Raw genomic sequence first — 18,086 nt, forward strand, 5'->3', positions numbered from 1 at the left:
CCAAAACTGCACACTGTGCCTGAGGTGAGGCCGCACCAGTGCAGAGCAGCACAGGACAATCCCTTCCCTCAACTGGCATAGCAATGCCGTGCCTGATGCACCCCAGGGTACAGCTGGCCATTTTGGCTGCCAGGGCCCACCATGGCTTTATGTTCAACTTGCTGCTGACCAGAGCCACCAGCTCCCTTCCTGCGGGGCTGCTCTCCAGCCTCTCATCCCCCCAGCGAGTACAGACACCTAGAGCTGCCCCATCTCAGATGCAGAATCACGCTCATGCATAAGCTTCACAGAAGCAGTGCTGAGCCAGACCTCTAACGTTTTATGGTTTCCTGCAAGGCTTGGGAGAGCCAACAGCTCCTCCCAGTTCAGTGCCATCCGCACACTTACTCTGTACACCTTCAAGCCCTACGTTTATGAAAGCCTTGAAGACAACTGGCCGCAGAGCAGAGCCCAGCAGAACCCCACCAGTGGCTGCCCACCAGCCTGATACAACCCCATCTACTACAACCCAACTGTAGCCTGACCCTGTTGTTCACCCATTGAGTTATGTTTTTGTCTAGCTGTGTACCGGGCATTCTACCCAAAGGAACACTGTACGAAACAGTATCAAAAGCTTTGCCGAAATGCTAGCAGACTGCGAATTTCAACCCTTAGAAACATATTTTTAACAGAGAGGGGCAGAAAGAGGAGCAGTGGGCTCACTGCGGGAGCCAGAGCCATCAGGTCAACCCGAGCCACACCGGCCCCGCCCACCCCACCAGAAGCCCCGCCCACTATACCCGAAGCCCCGCCCACTACAGCAGAGGTCCCGTCTACCCGATCGAAGCCCCGCACACCGCTCCCGAGGCCCCGCCCCTCACCCGCAGGCCGCGCTGCAGCTGCCGGACGCGCTGTGCCCACACGGGCCCCGGGCCGCTCCCGCCGCGCGGCCGCATCGCGCTCCCGCCACTGCCCCGCGCCGGGCTGCGCCTCGCTCCTCCCCCCGCCCCCCGGGGATTTAAAGCGGCCAATGAGAAAGGCGGCCGGGGCGTCCGCGGCGCTGCCATGGCGACAAGCACCGCCCCCCTCCGGCGGCGGGCGCCGCGATTGGCCGAGCGGGAACTGTAGACCCGGGGCTACGGGCAACTTGAGTGACAGCAGGAACCACCAATCGCGGCAGGCGGGGGCGGCTGAGGAGACTGCCTGGGTCAGCTCCCCCCTGCGGGCGTGTTGCAGCGGTTGTGTGGTGTTTTAATTTTTATTTTGTTTGAAAAACCCAAACCAGCATCATAATCACTAAGGAATCCCCTTCTCATGGTGCCCATCTCTCATTGTACCCATCTCGCATAGTGCCCACCCCAACAGCCCTCCTCTCCCCCCTATTGCAGCTTTCTCCCCTACTCCAAGACAGTTTAAAAAGAGAAAGTTCCAAATTTGTGTGATATCAAGGACCTCGGATGCTGAGTCAGACAGGATTTTATTAACATCAAGTCCTAGGGGAGATATGTTAATAGCTGAGGGGTGTAACTCCATTCCGGGTGGTAGATGCCACAGCAGTCACGTCACAATAACGTTGTTTTCCAGCATACCTCAGCTTCACCACAAGAGGATCATCCCTGAATCTTAATGCTTTTCTCCCCTAATCTGTGTTTTTTTTTGACCACTATAAGTAAGATTAGAAACGTAGTTCCTATAGGCCATAAAGAAAGAACATTCATTATCGCTGGCTTTGAACTACTGGCCCTAAACCAGGCACGCATATACTGCTCTTCAGTCATTCCTTTGTGCAGACGTGAATGTTGGATAGTACTCAAAGCTCAGTCCCATCTGTATCAAAAACCCCACACTGTGATCTGTGACTCACCCTCGCGGCAGCAGTTCTCTTTGGGGATGTTCCTTCTATGTCCAAAGCCCAGGATAAGCTGCTTGACAGGGCACAGAACAGACTGTCAGGGAGATCTGGGCAAGAAACAAACAAAAATCCATCTTCTGGAAACACTGCAAGGCAGTACGCCAGCATGCTTTTCTACACCGATCCTTTGGTCTTTGACAGGTCTCATTTTTTCCCCAAACTTCTACCAATTGGATTCTGTCCTCTCCCTGCAAAAGAAGAATGAATCCTACCTTATTAGAGATGCTTCTGGGGCCAGAAATTTCATGGCATTGAGTGAATCAACTGCACATTTTACTCTGTTAATTTTAACATCAGTGAAACACTACAGTGGATTATAAAAGCTACTAAATTAGCGTTGTGTTGAATACTGCTGATGCATTTCACATTAACCCTAGTGGAAACAAAACCCTTATGAGATCCCAGCTTCAGCGTTCTGAATTGTCCATTATGCCATTCCCAAAGCAGCAACTACAAACAAAATAGGTAGAAAAACACCCAGAAAAATACTGAGATAAGTTTGCTTTTGTGCCAAATACAGAGAGATTTTCAACTGCCTAAATGACAGCACATGCCCCACGTTCAGCACAGCCTATCCTTCAAAGCTTCCAGAGACACCATCCACTTCATTTCTCAACCCAATTTGATTGAAATGCCTCTCATTGTTCTAGACAGACATACTTGCAGCCAAGGGGTGAAGAGAGCTGGCACTCATCACCTGAACAGGTTCTCCCTAAGTGTTGATAGTACTACTAGCATTTAAATGATCCCAATGCTCACAAACCTGTTGGTTGGTTCGATCTTCTGTAAAAGAGCACACAGTTTGTCATCATTCCCCCCTTTCCCCCCACCCCAAGCTGAAGAGCAAGTGAGCTGCACTTAAATGTTTTATTACAGTTTGTATCATTCCCCCCTCCTTTGCTCTTCCATATGAAGTCCTGCTATCTTGCATTGTAGGAGATAATTACAAGCAATGTGCAGCTTACAGCGCCCATGAGAACTGTACAGAGGGAGGAGGGAGGGAGGAGTAAGCATCAAGATGTTTGACCTGATGAGGGGAAAAGCTACTGAGATTTTCTGGCCGAAGAAGAGATTGTTGCTAGACAATTATCTCAATTTGCTCCAAAAGAAAAAGCTCTAGTAGTAAAAACTATGTCTACTTTTAATCTGGTCATAAGAATGTACCTTTAGAGAATTTCATGTTCTTCACACATTAACATATTTACTCAAAATGCAATAGTGAAATTAACCCATCTGTGCATGCAATATTCAGTGAAGCAGTAAATACTTCATTCCTTAAGCAAGATGTCTACTTCAGTAGCTGTAGGGCAGTCCTCAACATCTGTTACTAAGAATAAACTGTTTTTCTCCAAGCAGGTGGATTTTTTCTCCAAGCAGGTGCATTGCATGTTAGTCTCCTTAAGCAGTTTATCTGACACTACAGCCAGGAAAGAAGTCAGACTGCTTAATCTGCCTGGCTTTGCCTTCTCCACCACGTAGTCCCTAAGCAACTGTTTGAGAAAGTACTATCATTTGACAAAACACGAGGAAGAACCGAGTGTTTTCCTGGCTTGTTAGCAAAGTCATGTGAGTTACTGTATGAATTTTAAGACTATTCTTAGTTAAGCTTATTGTTATCACATTTTTTATTGTAGTTTCTCATAACCTAATTAACTAATTGAATTGGGATGTAAAGGAGAAAAGTCTTATTTGCTTATTCTACTGCTTGTGTACTCCTTGCTCAATCTACAAACAGCAATCTGTATAATCAAGAAAATAGCTTATTTCAGTAAATAGGATACATCTTACGTACTTGATCAACTTCTTAATTCCTCTCCTTTTTCCTCAAATAGCAGCATGACTACAGTACAAGCAGCACATAAAAGCATTTGAAACGCAATGTACATGTATGTGAACGAGAGGCGCAGAAGGGAGAATACAACAGATTTAAGATCTTTAAGTCTTTATTGGGAGCTGCAGACTTGGCTGCGTATGTGTCATTTACACATAGTGTGATAAGTGATAGGGGTAATACCAAGAACTATGCTACTGAGGATGATTCTCCATACCCCTAAGGCAAAGTAGGTGCTGCACTGTTTAACAGCATAGTAGTGCTCACTTTGCAAATCTGACCTCAACTGTGGAAGGCTCAAAACTTCCAACACTGAGTTTTCCCACTGAAAATGTGCTAGCACTGTTGCATACCATACTCTTACCACTCCCCCCATTTACTGTTTGTTTGCATGACACACAATTGGCAATGACTACAGTCTCATATTATAAACAAACAAACCTTTTTGCTTTGCTTTCTTTGCCACATCCCAAATAGCGGTTTTGGGTTTCTGTCATTCCTATAGATTGTTCCCTGCCTTTATATGCATTCATACTAAAACCCCACAATGTCCTCATTAGCAATTTTGAAAATTCCAGAGAGCAGACACCACAACTCAAAGGATGAAGGTACTCACCAGGAAAGAGGTGTGCATGGCTCTTGATCCTGGCCACAGCGGCCATTCAGCTACAGCAGCAAGAATCTACAGCATTCACTGGGGCCTTTTCCTGCTGTCCTCATTCCCCAAGCAGAATTTAAACTTGTCTCCCATCAGGAAGCAAGCCATTTAATATTATCAATCCAACAACAGGAGTACCACCATTCTGAAGTCCTGCAATTCAATGCTCATGCAAAACCACACAGCAAATTTGAGTCCACTCCTCTAGACGTCAGCATCAGACAAAACTAAGTATTTTTTTCAAAGACTTTGACACAAAGTTATCCCGTATTCTAAATAAAGAGATCAAAGTTCACCATAATCCAGACTGCATAATTGATCATACCAATACTTACTATTTCATAAATTGCTGGATAAGCTGGAAAAAATCACTTCTTCAGGTGATCGAGCATTGAGCATTAAACACTAAAAAGCCACTTTGGTTTATGATAATACAGCTGTGTATGTAGAGTCAAATAATGAACAATACAAAAAACATTTAATGCAAAGTTAAATACAATACAAACTTTATTAAAAATAGGTTGCAAGTGAAATACAGTAGAAATGGGAAACTACAGCAGTTTTGATGTTTTTCATAATAATGCACAGACAAATATGAAAAGCACTTTTACACATATTCACACTTGACCCGAATGCCCAATAGCGGCCAAATCCACTCAACTGAAGGTTATAGAATTTATTTATTTTTTATTATTTTGCTAAGCCTTTTTCAGATTCTAGCAGCAACAGTAATCCAGCCACAGCATAAGTGTTTGTTTTTTTTCCTAAAGAAAAATTCGTCACTGTAAGGCTGCTAGTGTTCTCAAGATAAATTGGGAGAGGCTTGCTTTTCCTGATTAACAGACATAGCAAGCATGCAGATCCTTCATTAACACTTTGAACCAGTTTAATCTTCTACTTCATATTTAACAGGTGAAACGGTAAAAGCACACTTTCAAATAAGAAACCTGAAATACGTAAAAAATATTTACACTCCAATTTTCATTAACTTGCATTTATTTATCATACAACTCTTATTAAAAGTGATTTCTTTCCTAAGGCAGTGAAAGTCTACCCCTTTGTATTTGGAAGTGTGCACAATTCCCTAAATATATATTTATAAGAGAACAATATGATACAGGAAAAAAAATCATCTAAAGCCAGTAAAGGGCTTTGTCAAATAGAAAATTTGTTTGGAATCACAATATATATTGTCTTAACATCACACAATGAGAAAAACTCTGATGAGGTCCTTATTCCCAACATCATCAGCCACATACGCATAGCTGAAGACACCATGGGAGGAAAAAGATTAACAATTTAAAATTAAATAAGGCTATTACAGTGTGAAAAAATAGCTTGAACTGCCAAAAATATTTTCAGTACAACAGTAACAGGATGTTAGTAAAGCCAGCTAGACTAAAGAAGAGCATACTAGCACTGCTTCTTCAGCATGAGTAGAGATGGTTTGCTGCCAGCAGAGTACTAACACTCCTGCTCCCAGCCAGCAGCATCGTATATTCAATGCTTCACACAACAGTTTTTTAATATGCCAGTTCACTTCTCCATAGGAAAAAAAAAAATATTGCTGAACTGCTAATAGCAGACTGATCAACACCATTCCACTTCTAGTTGTCTAATAACTTCTAGTCTACCTTTCTCAGAAAACATACTTATCTGTTCTGCTAACCTTGGAACTGGAATTCCTTGTTCTTAACATGTTACTAACATTTTGGTCCTAGGGTCACTAGTGTAGCCTACTATCTATTGCTTATGTATTTTTTAATGAAAAAATACCCCAGGTTTTTCTCCTCTTCACATTTTCGAACATTTGAAGCACATGTAATGGGGATGCATCAACATAGACTTTTCCGTAACTACACAAATTCCTACACAACCAGTTTAGACCCAACAAAGATGTAAGAGTAAAAATGTTTGATTCCAAGGCTTTACCTACAGAATGTGTGTTATTCCAGTACTAAATAACATTAAGACCTGTGTTGATACGCTGATCATTGTATGAACACCATACAGTATGTCAAACTTGCATATAAAGTCTTAAGGTGGCCCGGATATTGTTGCCTTAACTAACAACCTAAAATACTAATTTCTAGTGCACAGTTTAGTTTAGGCAGTTCAAGCTATTCTCACTCTCTCTGCTCAGCAGCTAAAACAAAAAAGTGTGTCTGTAAAACACCAGGAAACAGAACTTATCTTTGACAAGTGCTACTTGGTCTGGTGCACAAGAACTTAACCCCCCAAAACAGAAAAGAAAAAAAGTTACCTTCACGTGATTCATATCTTTAAAATTTTACAGTGCTTTCATTGTATAAACCACAAGCTCCTGGCAAAGTAATCAGTTTTCTTGCTATTGCAACATCTCTAAATTAACAGTCTTAGATATAGAGGAATCAAAGTCACTCCTTTCAGAAAATATTCATTTTCTGTTCATTAGTAGTGCCCCTCATCTCAATCCCTCAATTCAGAGATCTTCAGTTACATCTGATAAGGTGCTTTCATCTTATTTTGTGTTCAACTCATTTTCCAGTTCCATTAGTTTCCTAGAAGCTTTTACTTTATTGGATACATCTTGACCCTGTGAAAAAAGTCGCTGGCGTTCCCTGAACGTCAAGTTTTCTGGTGCTCCAGGTAAATCTGTATCTTGACTAGAAAGGGGAAAAAAAATCTGTTATAATTCTCATTTACAATATCTTAAAATATAATAATTCTTAGTGACACGTATTAACTGGTAATTTTTTGGATTACAGCATAAGAGGCGTAGTTTAGCATGCTGCAAGTTTTTGTTACCAATGCATAACCTTTAATTTTGACATTGTGCTGTCATTTAGACAAATTAGCAGAAGCAGCTCATGGCCATTTCTGGCATGTAAACAGGAATGATATTACTTTTTTTTTTTTTTTTTTTTTTTTTTTTTTTTGATTTCCAAAGTGAAGCACAGGTGCCACAAAGGCTCTTGTCTATATTAGCATGGCATTGCTGTTATGGCTAAACTAGCAAGCCTTCCTACAGCAGCATGTGCCTAGGAAAAAGCATTGGAACATAAAGTTCTTATGGATGTTTACTTCGTTGTAACACTGAAATCTGGTCTTGTAAAGTAGTACTTTAGATCATCTAAAAACTCACGCAGACCTTACTTGCATTTCATTATAACCCAAGACAGCTGCAGAACTCTTCAATAGCCCCCAGAGAAATGACAACAACAGAAAGTACTGCAGAAGTTAGCCACGTCACGGGAATAAAAGTTAACACTTAACAGACTCCTGCATATCACCTTTTAGATCTTTTGTCTCTTGGATCCCGATATACTTCATGGGCCCCAACAGTTGCTCCTGTAGATCCAGTGTATGAATTTATTCCTTGTGAAAAAGGAAGTTGAAGGACAGCAGTTACAACATAGAAGTTCTACACTGTATTTCTTCAAAAAGGTGCAGTGCTTCTTTTAAGAAATAATCTCAATTTGGACTCAGAAATTAAATTTACAGGGTCATCTGACTTGTAGAATGTTTTAAAAACAATACTACTGAATTCCATCACCCCCTCAAAGCAGCTGTAACTTTTTATTCCTGATTTTATTTAAGTCAGAACACATTTTGTCTAGATTATCCAGCACATACCTAATCATGGTCTTTATCCTATTATGGTTTACAGCAAAACAGACATTAAAAGTTCAAAGAGACTGATGGAAAGAGCAACACACTTCACTGTCCTGTAACAAGCTCTACAGGATGTAAGTTAGCTGCAGCTGCTCTTTTTAAGAAGCTAAAAGTGAGCCATGATTAGTATATAGCACCTTTACAATTCAGCAATCAGAACTTTCAACTAAAGACTTAGTCTGATTGCATTAGCTGTATCACTCAGAAGATGCTCCCCCCTCTTTTTTTTTTTGTTTTTTTTTTTTAAATTTCAAGTAAATATCTTTCAGCACTGCACCTTTAGTTTAAGTTGATACTAACTAACACACAGGTATTGCACATTACATTAATTCTTTTCAAAGGCCACAAGACAGAACCTTTTATTTCCAATCAAAACATTTACTAATTTAATCTGCATTCAAGACCCTATTCTCAATGGCTGTCAGGAAAAGAGTGAAAATTAAATGCCAGATTTGTCTTCAGACAGTTCTGGTCTCAAATATTGTACGTGTTATGTCTTGTGAACCTTCTTTCATACAGAAAGAAATGTTTGCTTCTTCCACTGGTGTACGCAACTTCTTACAAAGAAGTAATAAAAGAAAAGAAATGGTTTGAAGCTGGAAGACAGGTAAATTTAGCTAGCATTTTATTGGCTAAACATTATTCACTACAAATTTGTAGCAGATCAAGTCAAAATAGGTATGCCAGGTGTATGAAGGTGTTTTTTTCTCCTTTCAGACACGGGTCTTATATGCATTCATTGAATACCACCCTTCCATACTTTGAAAAGCGGATCCACAGGTTGTGGTTCACACATCCACCTACTTTCTGACAGCAGTTTTGATTTTGGTGTTGGCTTTTTTTTTTTTTTTTTGGTTAGTTGACAGAGCCAATGGTTTTAAGCAACCCAGTGGAAGAAGGTTACGAGAGCAAAATTTGCAGAAGCGTGGTTTACTAGAGTTAGCATTCAGAACAGAGAAAAGCCGTAAAGGACAGGAATGCAACGAGAGTCAGTGAGATGGGAGATGGTAAACTGCACAGTGAATTCTGCATTTTGTGCAAACGGCTTTGTACGTTACGCAGGCAGTCTTCAGAGAAGCTTGAGCAATCAGGTGAAGTTAACCTGTTCTCATGGCTATTTTAAAAATTATGAAATAAGAGTATTCAGAATTAGTTGTATGGTTTATGAATTAGGTTATTAAAGGTGAAGCATCATACTGCAATTCTCCTTAATTGTTACCAAAAACCTAACCAAGTCTTTGCAGATTGTCCTTCTGATTGTTTTCCAGGAAAAAACGAACACACAAAAACATCACCGAACATTTCACTTTCCTGAGATTCATTTTTCCATAAAACTTCACGGAAAGTAGGATTGGGGAATGCAATAAAATATGAAATGGCATTCTGTGTTGTGGATGATGGAAGGCAGCAAGAGTGGTGGTGACAGCTAGTGATGGATGGCTCTATAGTTACTTAATTTATGACATGTACAGCCTTCGAAGTGCCAAACTAGGAAGGGAAGAAAGGGCCTTTGGAAGCCTGTGTTGTGACAGAAGGCACATTTTACACTCAAGTCTGTTTCAAGTAAGAATTTCTAGAAAAAGAAAGTAATTTGAAAGAAGAAAAATTCAGTATAGACATCCAGTACAGAAGTTCCTCTTCAGAAGCCTGTTTCAGCATATTCCCAAAGGCAAGCTGGCAACGTAGATGGCCATAGCTTTTTAAAGAGAACCTTCTCTGTATATTTCTTGTTGTTCTTTAATTATAACTCAATAATTCTGTGCCATGTAAGGAGTTTAAAAGCTGAACTACTTCTAATATAAAATGAAGATAAGAGAGCACTGGCTGTGGGTTTATCAATAGGCATGCATGCATTATAGGCATGTGGAACTGGATTATCTGCATTTGTAATGTACACACAGCAGATACCACACAGTGTGTCTACTTATGGTCCTGTCTAATGACAGCACACTGAAAAGCAAAAACTTTTCCTCACCTTCTTTTAAGGCTTGGAACTCTTGATAGATCAAGAGAGGGGAGACTGATGGGCTTGTGGAATCCATAGGGACTACTACATCAAGAGGTCTCACATGCAATACCAGGGTACTTTTTGTTTTACTCCCCTCTTTAAATGAGTAACAGCATGGATGTTTTTTATGCAACTTCGGTGCTGTACTGACCCCAGACAGTGAAACTGGTAAGCATCAACTGTATCAGTTGGGCAATAAGTAGAGCTGAGCTAAACTACAGATGTTTCATGAATATTAAAGCTACAAATTGCTGTGCAGAGCCTTTTTTTGATACTGGAAGCAGTCTGCATCAGAAGCTAATTTGTCTTGTGAAGGACAGGATACCTTGCTGGAAAATAACTTCAGCCTCAGTTGAAAAGGATGTAAGCAGGAAGCTGAGAGCACTGTATACCTGTATAGTCTCATACATATCCTAAATCATATTCATACCCTGCTGTAGCTGGATTAGAATTGCTTCTGATAAATGGAACCTGTTTTGTGGCTAGCATGCTCCCTATGACCAGAGAATACCATCTCTCTGATCAAAGAAATTAAGTACTTTTCATAATGCATTTGGTGGCCATAAAGATAAACAGGGATGTGCCATACATAGGCTTCCACATTTGTCATTGAGACTTCAATCTAGTCAGCATGACAGTCATTGAGCTAGAAGCCAGCATAAGCACCTCCCTTTGCTTTCTCAGGTGACTTACTACCCTTTCTACCCTTTTTTTAGAAGCATGATTTGACATGCAGGAATTGGTTGTGAAGACAGCTATTGAAGTCTCACACAAGTAAGAAGATCAAACAAGGAGAACGTCAGGGGTATCGTTCCCTTCAGAAGAACACAGAAGAAAAACATAGGGAAAATGCTAGCAGATGACAGTAAAGACAAAATCTTATATTCATAACCTGCAGATAGCGTGGGATCCATCCAAACACATATTCAAAGAGTAGAGTATGTAAGATTTCTCCTACAACAGCAGGTTCAACAAAAATTAACATGGAACTTTATACTGGATAAGTGTTGAAATAATGAGTGTTGCTAAACTGATAATCTACAGATAAAATGTGGTGCTGAAGTTACTGGCAACTAGAACTCCACTCGAAATTTAACTCCGTTATGGTTACCCACTTGGAGTTGTAAGAGAAACAAGATGAGGAGGCAAAGAAATATAAGGGTGTGGAACGGAAGGGAAGGAGTGAGGCAAAAGGCACTAAGCTTAAATTTATTTTTGTCCCTCTCTGCAAGAAAATTGCACTGTACAAAACTGAAGTACAGAAATAGTGCTGAATGAATTAAACTTGCTGCATGGTCTGTATGTCTCTTTGTGCTTGTACATTTAAGAACCTTATCTACAAAGGTCATTTTAAAGCCATTTGCACACGCAAATAAGAGATAGAAACCTGGTACCACAACCAAAAGCAGAGGATAGCTCTGTTCACGAACCCATTAGAAAAAAAGATTCCTGTGTTCAAGAAAGACATACTTCCAAGATGCCCTGAGTAACCAATGGTCAGTCATACAAAACAAATCACTGAAAGATACAGAGTGAAAGCCAAAACCAACAGTACTTTGGATTGGTTGAGTAACAGTTAAAACAATTTTTAATTCATTGTGTGCGAAAGATGAATTTTTACTTTTGAAGAGTTGCGGTAAGGAACAAGGAAATTTGAGAGATCAACACAATTAAAAATTGGAAGATTGGCATTAACAACTGGATTTAAGTTAGATCACCATAGTGAAAATAGTGATTATGAAAATAGTGATTAAGTGAAAAAAAAATCACAAAGAAAGTGATTCGATCTACAGCACCAGAGTTGAAGACACGAGGATAGTTCTGTAGAGAAGACTGATTTCATAGAGTCTACCTTTAGAGCTGCTGGCATGGATGAAACTCGGTTTGTTTGGTGGGGGCGGGGGCTGGCTTTTTTTGGCAGCAGTACTGTTGGCATTGACTGAAGATGACTGGAATGAGTTGGAAAGAAAGAGGCCATCTGAAACTGGGCGAGGCTGGCGGGAGGGCTGCTGTGGCTTAGGGGTGGCAGGAGGAAAGTCACCATAAGATTTTCTTGTGCTGGAGTACTTATCCTGACCTGCTAGATTGGAATCCTCCTCCTCCTCATCATCATTGTATGCAACAAACTTGGCAGTATAAATCGTGTCAGGGGAGAGGACCTGTGTTTTGAGGTAAGAGGTGTTTCGCTGAGGTGGGGGAGGAGGAGCGTTAGATGAAGGGGTTGGGGATGGGAGTTCATATTCCCGTGGAAGTGGAGGTCTGTACAGACCAGGCTCGTCAGGTTCCAGCAATCTCCGCTCTGCTTCATCATGCTGCCTGCGCCTTTCGGCCTCTAAGCGATTGTAATACTCTTCTTCCTGTCGCCTCTGCAAGTCCAGAGGAAAAAAAAAAAAAAAGCACAGTAAGACAGACATTTCAGCCTAAGGAATTTAAGTTTTCCATCATCGCTACAAACATCTTTTTTTGTCTCCTTTTTTGGCAATGAGCAATGCATCCATATGAACTCAAAGAATATTTATTGCTAGAGAAAAAAAAAAACAAAAAACAAAAAACAACATTTGTCCTGTAACACAGCATTGCTGTTATTTCTACATTTACCACTGCCTGTGGTAACTAAGGCAATTGCCTGAGTGAACCACGGGCAACTCCAGCATTTATTACTGAAAATGTAACTACAATTAATAATGAGTATATTTACTAATGCTGTAAAGAATCTGTGGGAGAGAAAATAACTAAAATTAACTACCAAAAATAAAGCTCTTAAAAAAGGAGCTCTATAATTCTGCTGCAGCCTTATGCAATGTCAATTAATCAGTCTTGGAATAGATGGCTCCTAATGAAGCTTTGAGTATGATCAGCTGGAAATCAACTTTCACATAAAAATCCAATTACAAAGAACTTTTTTAAAACAAACATTTAAAAAAAACACATTTCTAAAAAAAACATGCTAATGATACTTATACAAGGCTGCTGACTATTTAAATGGCCGTGAAATATCTCCTATGTATTTTCCATTTTAAGACTTCTACTGGTTTTAAACTTTATAGCATTTAATTTTGCTCAGCTCTTGCCTAAGTCACATTGTAAATTTATACCACGGTTTATTCTGTAGCTTGTTTGACTATAAATGAAAATGTGTATTTGGACACCATGAGTTACAAAAAAAATGTCTAAGTGCCGAATAACCTCTGCTGGGAATATCTGAGCATTCCTTTTTGTTTTTAATCCATGTGCTTAAAAATATTCACTCTATCTGCTCAACAATCTGAGTCCGTTATTAAAAAAAAATCTGCTCTTGTTTATCTACAGAAAAAACAAGAAACTCATCTCCTTGTACTACTCTCTAAAGCCATCAATGTGGCCAGACTGCACTGAGTTCTGAGTTGGTAGAAGCATCTTAGTTGAGATCTCTCAGTGAAATCCTTTCAAGCATGGTACCCACGTGTCATTTGGTAGCATTGCATCACTGTCAAAAAACAAGACAGGCTGGTTTTGATACAATTTTTCTGCCAGAAAGCTCATTTTTTTCTTCCTACAGTGTACGTTTACATACTTGAGTCCAGATGCACCTTCCTTCCTTCTTACCTATCACCCAAGCGTCAAATGAAGTGCTTTACCTCCTGTTTTTGAGGAGTAAAGCTTCTCAGCTACATGTATGATGTTCCCAAGCAATCTAGAAGCCTGGATTTTTTAGAATTTATTTGTTTACACAGTGATTTCTCTGCTAAAGTTTTCTTCCTTTCTAGAAACCAATTAAGGAAGTTCCCTCTCCCCCCATAGTTGAAATGGGAACGATAATATGGAGTACTCATCTCCACTCCCCTGTATTTCATATTTTTTTCTCTCTAATGCAGTTACTGCACAGATACTTCGAGTGCCATCTCCGAGCCACAGCAAAGCCCAACACCACTAACTCAACCATTATACTCCAGAAGTCAGATTGGGGCTACAGAAATTCAGGAGATACAACTTATTTGTGCTGTAGCTTTTAGAAAAGGCTCTGAAAGCAAGTCCTTGTTACTCCTGAAAACCCCCAGCTGGTATGCCTACTCTATTATTTCTGCAATACCATTGACCTGTAGCTACCACAGATGGCACGTTCATTGAATCACCTTGTTTTGTATTGGTAAAATGCCGCCTTGGGCCATGACCCTTACTGCTAGGCGAGTGAATTGAACCCCCTGATGGCCCAAACCCAGAGCTGTTACTGGCCAGGTAAAAGGGGAGAGGCCCGTAAGAACTCCTGCAGCACTCAGGAGACCATAACCTTTTCTTCAGCCTCTCTCCTGGTTCGCTCCTCCTCTTGCTGCCGGCGCTCTTCTTCCTGCCGGGCCCTATCTTCTGCTTCCCGCTTGCGCATCTCTTCCAGCTGCTGCTGCCGTCTGCGTTCTTCGTCCTGTAACTAACAGAGACACACCTTTAACTTCCCATCCCTCACGGAGATAAGGTGTCTCAGAAAGCCATAACACAAGTATTTGCATCTAAAAGTAACTCATTCAATAGGAAATGCTGTACTACCGATACCGTTCAGTTTTCAGCTGTTAAAAGCACGCTTTATTACAGTGTTTTCCTTAAAAGTCCCTATAAAAAACAAAAGGGGGGGGGAGGGGGGAAAGAGATGCAGAGAACTACGTAAAAGCAAAAACAGAGACGTTTTTAGCATTCATATATGAACCCCTAGCAAAAGGCTCACGCTCCAGACTGCTTCAGCAGTCTCATAGGCACAAAGTGAAATTAAATACTTGGAAGCAACAGCCCCCAACTCCAGCAGCCAATTGGTTTTTCATTTTGGATTAGTATTTAAGCACCGGAAAATCACGACTCATTAGTCAAAGGGTCAATCCATTTAAAGTAACAGGCTCATTCAGCAAGTCTGCAAATAGTCTCAGGAGATAAATAAAATCTCCCACTGTATCTGCAACAGATGTGTTTTGGAAAAAGCAGAGAACGAGGCGAAGAAATCTTGGATTATTCAGATTAAACAGCTCAGAAGAACAACAAACGTCCAGCAGACAATGCTATTTCATGCATGCTTGTGATGAACACTGCACAGATGAGAAAAGTGAGCAAAAATCTAAACTTTGCATGGTTCTCTTAAGCTAGCAGCATCTGCTCATGATGGAGAGTACTCACTGGCACAATAATATTCAGAAATAGAAACTAACTGGACTGCATGCTGCTTTGCTTCTTACTGTGACATATGTTTTAAAGTATTTTTTTCTTTTTCATTAGGTCTTTTCCATTGATTGGTATACTTTACTACATGCTTTATTTAACACTGCTATTTCTCTACTTCTAGATCTGTTTCTACAGTCCAATCACATTTACATAGAAAGGGCCTTAAGACACAAAGCAATCATGATAGTAAGAGAAATTTAGTTTGAATAACACTTTTTGAGGACAACTTCCATGCAGTTGTCTCTCCCCCCACCCCCTTTTAATTAAGAAGTGTGCTTTAAAGCATATGAACTTCGTATTAGGTACTGTCCCAAGGTTTTCAAATCAATTTTATAATCAGTTCTAAAAAGAACTCTTTTTATTTTACTAATTTTCTAGTGATTATTTACCTCAGCTGTAAGAAAATTGCGACATGAACAGTGATCTTATGACCTTATACAACAGCATTTTGAAAACAACTGTGTATATATCTTAGACTAGCTATTCAGGCTAACTGCAGCAAAACCCCCTCCAATTTGAAGTCTTAAGAACCACTACGTTTGAGTATGAAAGCTAAAGAACAAAATAATAATTTAATTTGGGCTGGAGTTTGGGAAACATATACTCAAGAATGTTACTTCTGAGTAAACTCCTCTTATTCGGAGCTAAAACTGTTCTAATTCCTAACTGAAAATCACGGAGATGAAGCTCAGTATATAATGTAGAGGAGGGAATAAAGTAATTAACCTACTGCCTACTTGTATTAAGACCCTGTCAGTCTTGTTTATTAAAAAGACATTATTTTAGCAGAGGAGATAATGGCGTTGTCAAAAGGAAAGACAGCTACTAATTTGGAAGAATTCATAGAAGAGAAGCAATTTCCTCTAAAAAAAAAAAAAAAAAAAAAAAAAAAGGCAAAAAACTGCACAGTAGAAAAATAGCAGAGAACTCCTTGACTCTGTCCCAATCCCATTTACAGAAAAACTAAACACGGTAATTACTGATCCCCAGTTACTGCGTGGATACCTTTTTGCTTAGTAGCAAATACTCCTACTCAAATGTACTTGAACAAGAAAATATTTCTAAGTAAATTAAAGGGGAAGTAGGTCTGATTTGTTTTATTTTCTTGTGAGCTTATCTAAAGAAAGAAAGGAAAACTGGGCAGGGTGCCATGTGGGAACTGATGTCAACATGTGACCATAATAATTGTGGAAGACAGCCCATCCAAGTGGGAACATATTCTAAACATAATACCTAGGAAAAGGGCCAGAAATGATACACAAGGCACAAGCGGGAATACAGCAACTATCACAGAGGGACATTTCATTTCTTCAACAATTAGTAAACTAGTTTTTGCTTCAGAGCTTTCACAAACCTAGGCAGGAAGCACTGGGATGGCAAGGCGTGCCAGAGATCTTGAAGATGTGCATTGGTGGTCGCATACAACAGCATGCAACCCAAACTGAACTCACACGTTTTCAAGATCCCTACACAGCCCTCAACTGAGGGTCAGCAGAGAATAACAGGGAGAGAAGTAGAGAGGATTCTGGATAATCAGAAATGTGAAGATATGCATGGGACTGGCACACGTTCAGTAAGTCTCACATTCCAAATAAAATGAATTTCTCCAAGCACTGCTTAGAATGCTTTAAATAAAGCTCCAGATGAACTTTACATCTATACCTGCTTATTTATGACAACTAAAGCTGAGTTAGACGTGTTAGTGGCCCAAGGATTTTAAAAACACAATCACTAGGCAAGCTGTTAATTCATGCATTATTGATTCATCTGCTTTTATGTGCCATTTAATTAGCAGAATAGATATTGCCAATGCTCATGTCAGACATCAGATAAAAAAGCATCAAGCATTTTGAAGTGTACTTGTTTTTCTATAAATAAGGAAGTTCTCGGGTATATGAAATGGCAAAGGAGAGATGCAACTACTCCCAGAAAGTCATATGAACAGTATGAAAATCAGAAAAGTTTGAAATTAAAAAAAAAAAAAAAAAAAAAAAGAGGTATTTGCTGGTTACAGCTTTCAACATAATCTAGTTCAGAAATAGCTTTTTTATTTTTAAGGCTACATTAACAATCACTGTAAATGCTCTGCTGATTCAGGCCACTGATCCTTTGGTGCAGTATTCTGTGTCTGACAAGGGCAAGGAGAGCTGCATGTGAGCCTGGCCATTTCTGTGGTCCATTCCTCTAGTATTTCCCCAGCATTGTAGCAGGGATGTCAGCTGGAACACCCTTGAATGATCCTTTGATTAGCTACTTACAGGCATGATGCCTATGCATTCGTCTAATCCCTTTAAAGCTGCTGATACTGTCTGCCTTCACAACCTTCTGTAGCAGAAAGGTCCAGAAGTTTACAGCCTGCTTGGCAAAGAACTCCTGGTCACAGCTCCACAGACCAAGGCTTAACCGAAAAAGTAAATAAATACAGGAGCAGTAACAAGAAACAAATATTGACAGATACTGAGTCTGAAAAATCCATGGCTCCTGGCTTGTCCAAAGCTTACATTGCTTCGCCTCTTTAACACTGATATACCACACAAAGCTGAACACCTCAGACACAGGTACTGAAGCACGCACATTGAAAGTGCTTAATATCCGAATCCATATTTTGAGCAGTGATATTTACAGCTTTTTCCAGCACAACAGATTAATTATACTAACAGGACTTGCAAGCATTACCCTTCTTTCAAGCTTTGGCACTAATTACAGAGAATACACCGTGAAGGTTATATATTTCCAGAGACAGAAAGCTTTTTTTTTTTTTTTCCCCACATATCCATTTCCAACAAGAGCAATGAAATACAGAATTAACTGAATTCATAGCAGTTACTTGCCCAATTTAAAAGCCTGTCATATTTCAGATGACAGA

At 40.0% G+C, this 18,086-nt stretch overlaps 2 protein-coding genes across 21 annotated transcripts in view; both read right to left on the reverse strand.

Moving 5' to 3' along the window:
• The window catches only part of KIF25 (kinesin family member 25), a 41,521-nt gene extending 40,586 nt beyond the window's left edge, over nt 1–935 (reverse strand). Inside the window, exon 1 of the mRNA XM_032185010.1 lies at nt 861–935. Within this exon, the coding sequence (XP_032040901.1) occupies nt 861–935 (75 nt within the window). The remainder of the gene's footprint in view (nt 1–860) is intronic.
• Nucleotides 936–4,862: 3,927 nt separating this feature from the next.
• Nucleotides 4,863–18,086, reverse strand: part of AFDN (afadin, adherens junction formation factor) — a 129,300-nt gene continuing 116,076 nt past the window's right edge. For 9 of the 20 annotated variants that reach the window (XM_032185891.1, XM_032185900.1, XM_032185898.1 and 6 more), the window contains 2 exons: nt 14,310–14,444; nt 8,268–12,408 (listed from right to left, as the gene is read on the reverse strand). In XM_032185891.1, coding sequence (XP_032041782.1) covers nt 11,830–12,408; nt 14,310–14,444 — 714 coding nt within the window. In that variant the 3' untranslated portion in view covers nt 8,268–11,829. Of the gene's footprint in view, nt 7,026–7,652; nt 7,738–8,267; nt 12,409–14,309; nt 14,445–18,086 lie in introns of those variants that run through there. The other 11 variants (XM_032185909.1, XM_032185908.1, XM_032185907.1 and 8 more) reach the window with 4 other exon arrangements.

Source organism: Aythya fuligula, chromosome 3 (genome assembly GCF_009819795.1).
Source record: "Aythya fuligula isolate bAytFul2 chromosome 3, bAytFul2.pri, whole genome shotgun sequence".
NCBI lineage: Eukaryota > Metazoa > Chordata > Aves > Anseriformes > Anatidae > Aythya > Aythya fuligula.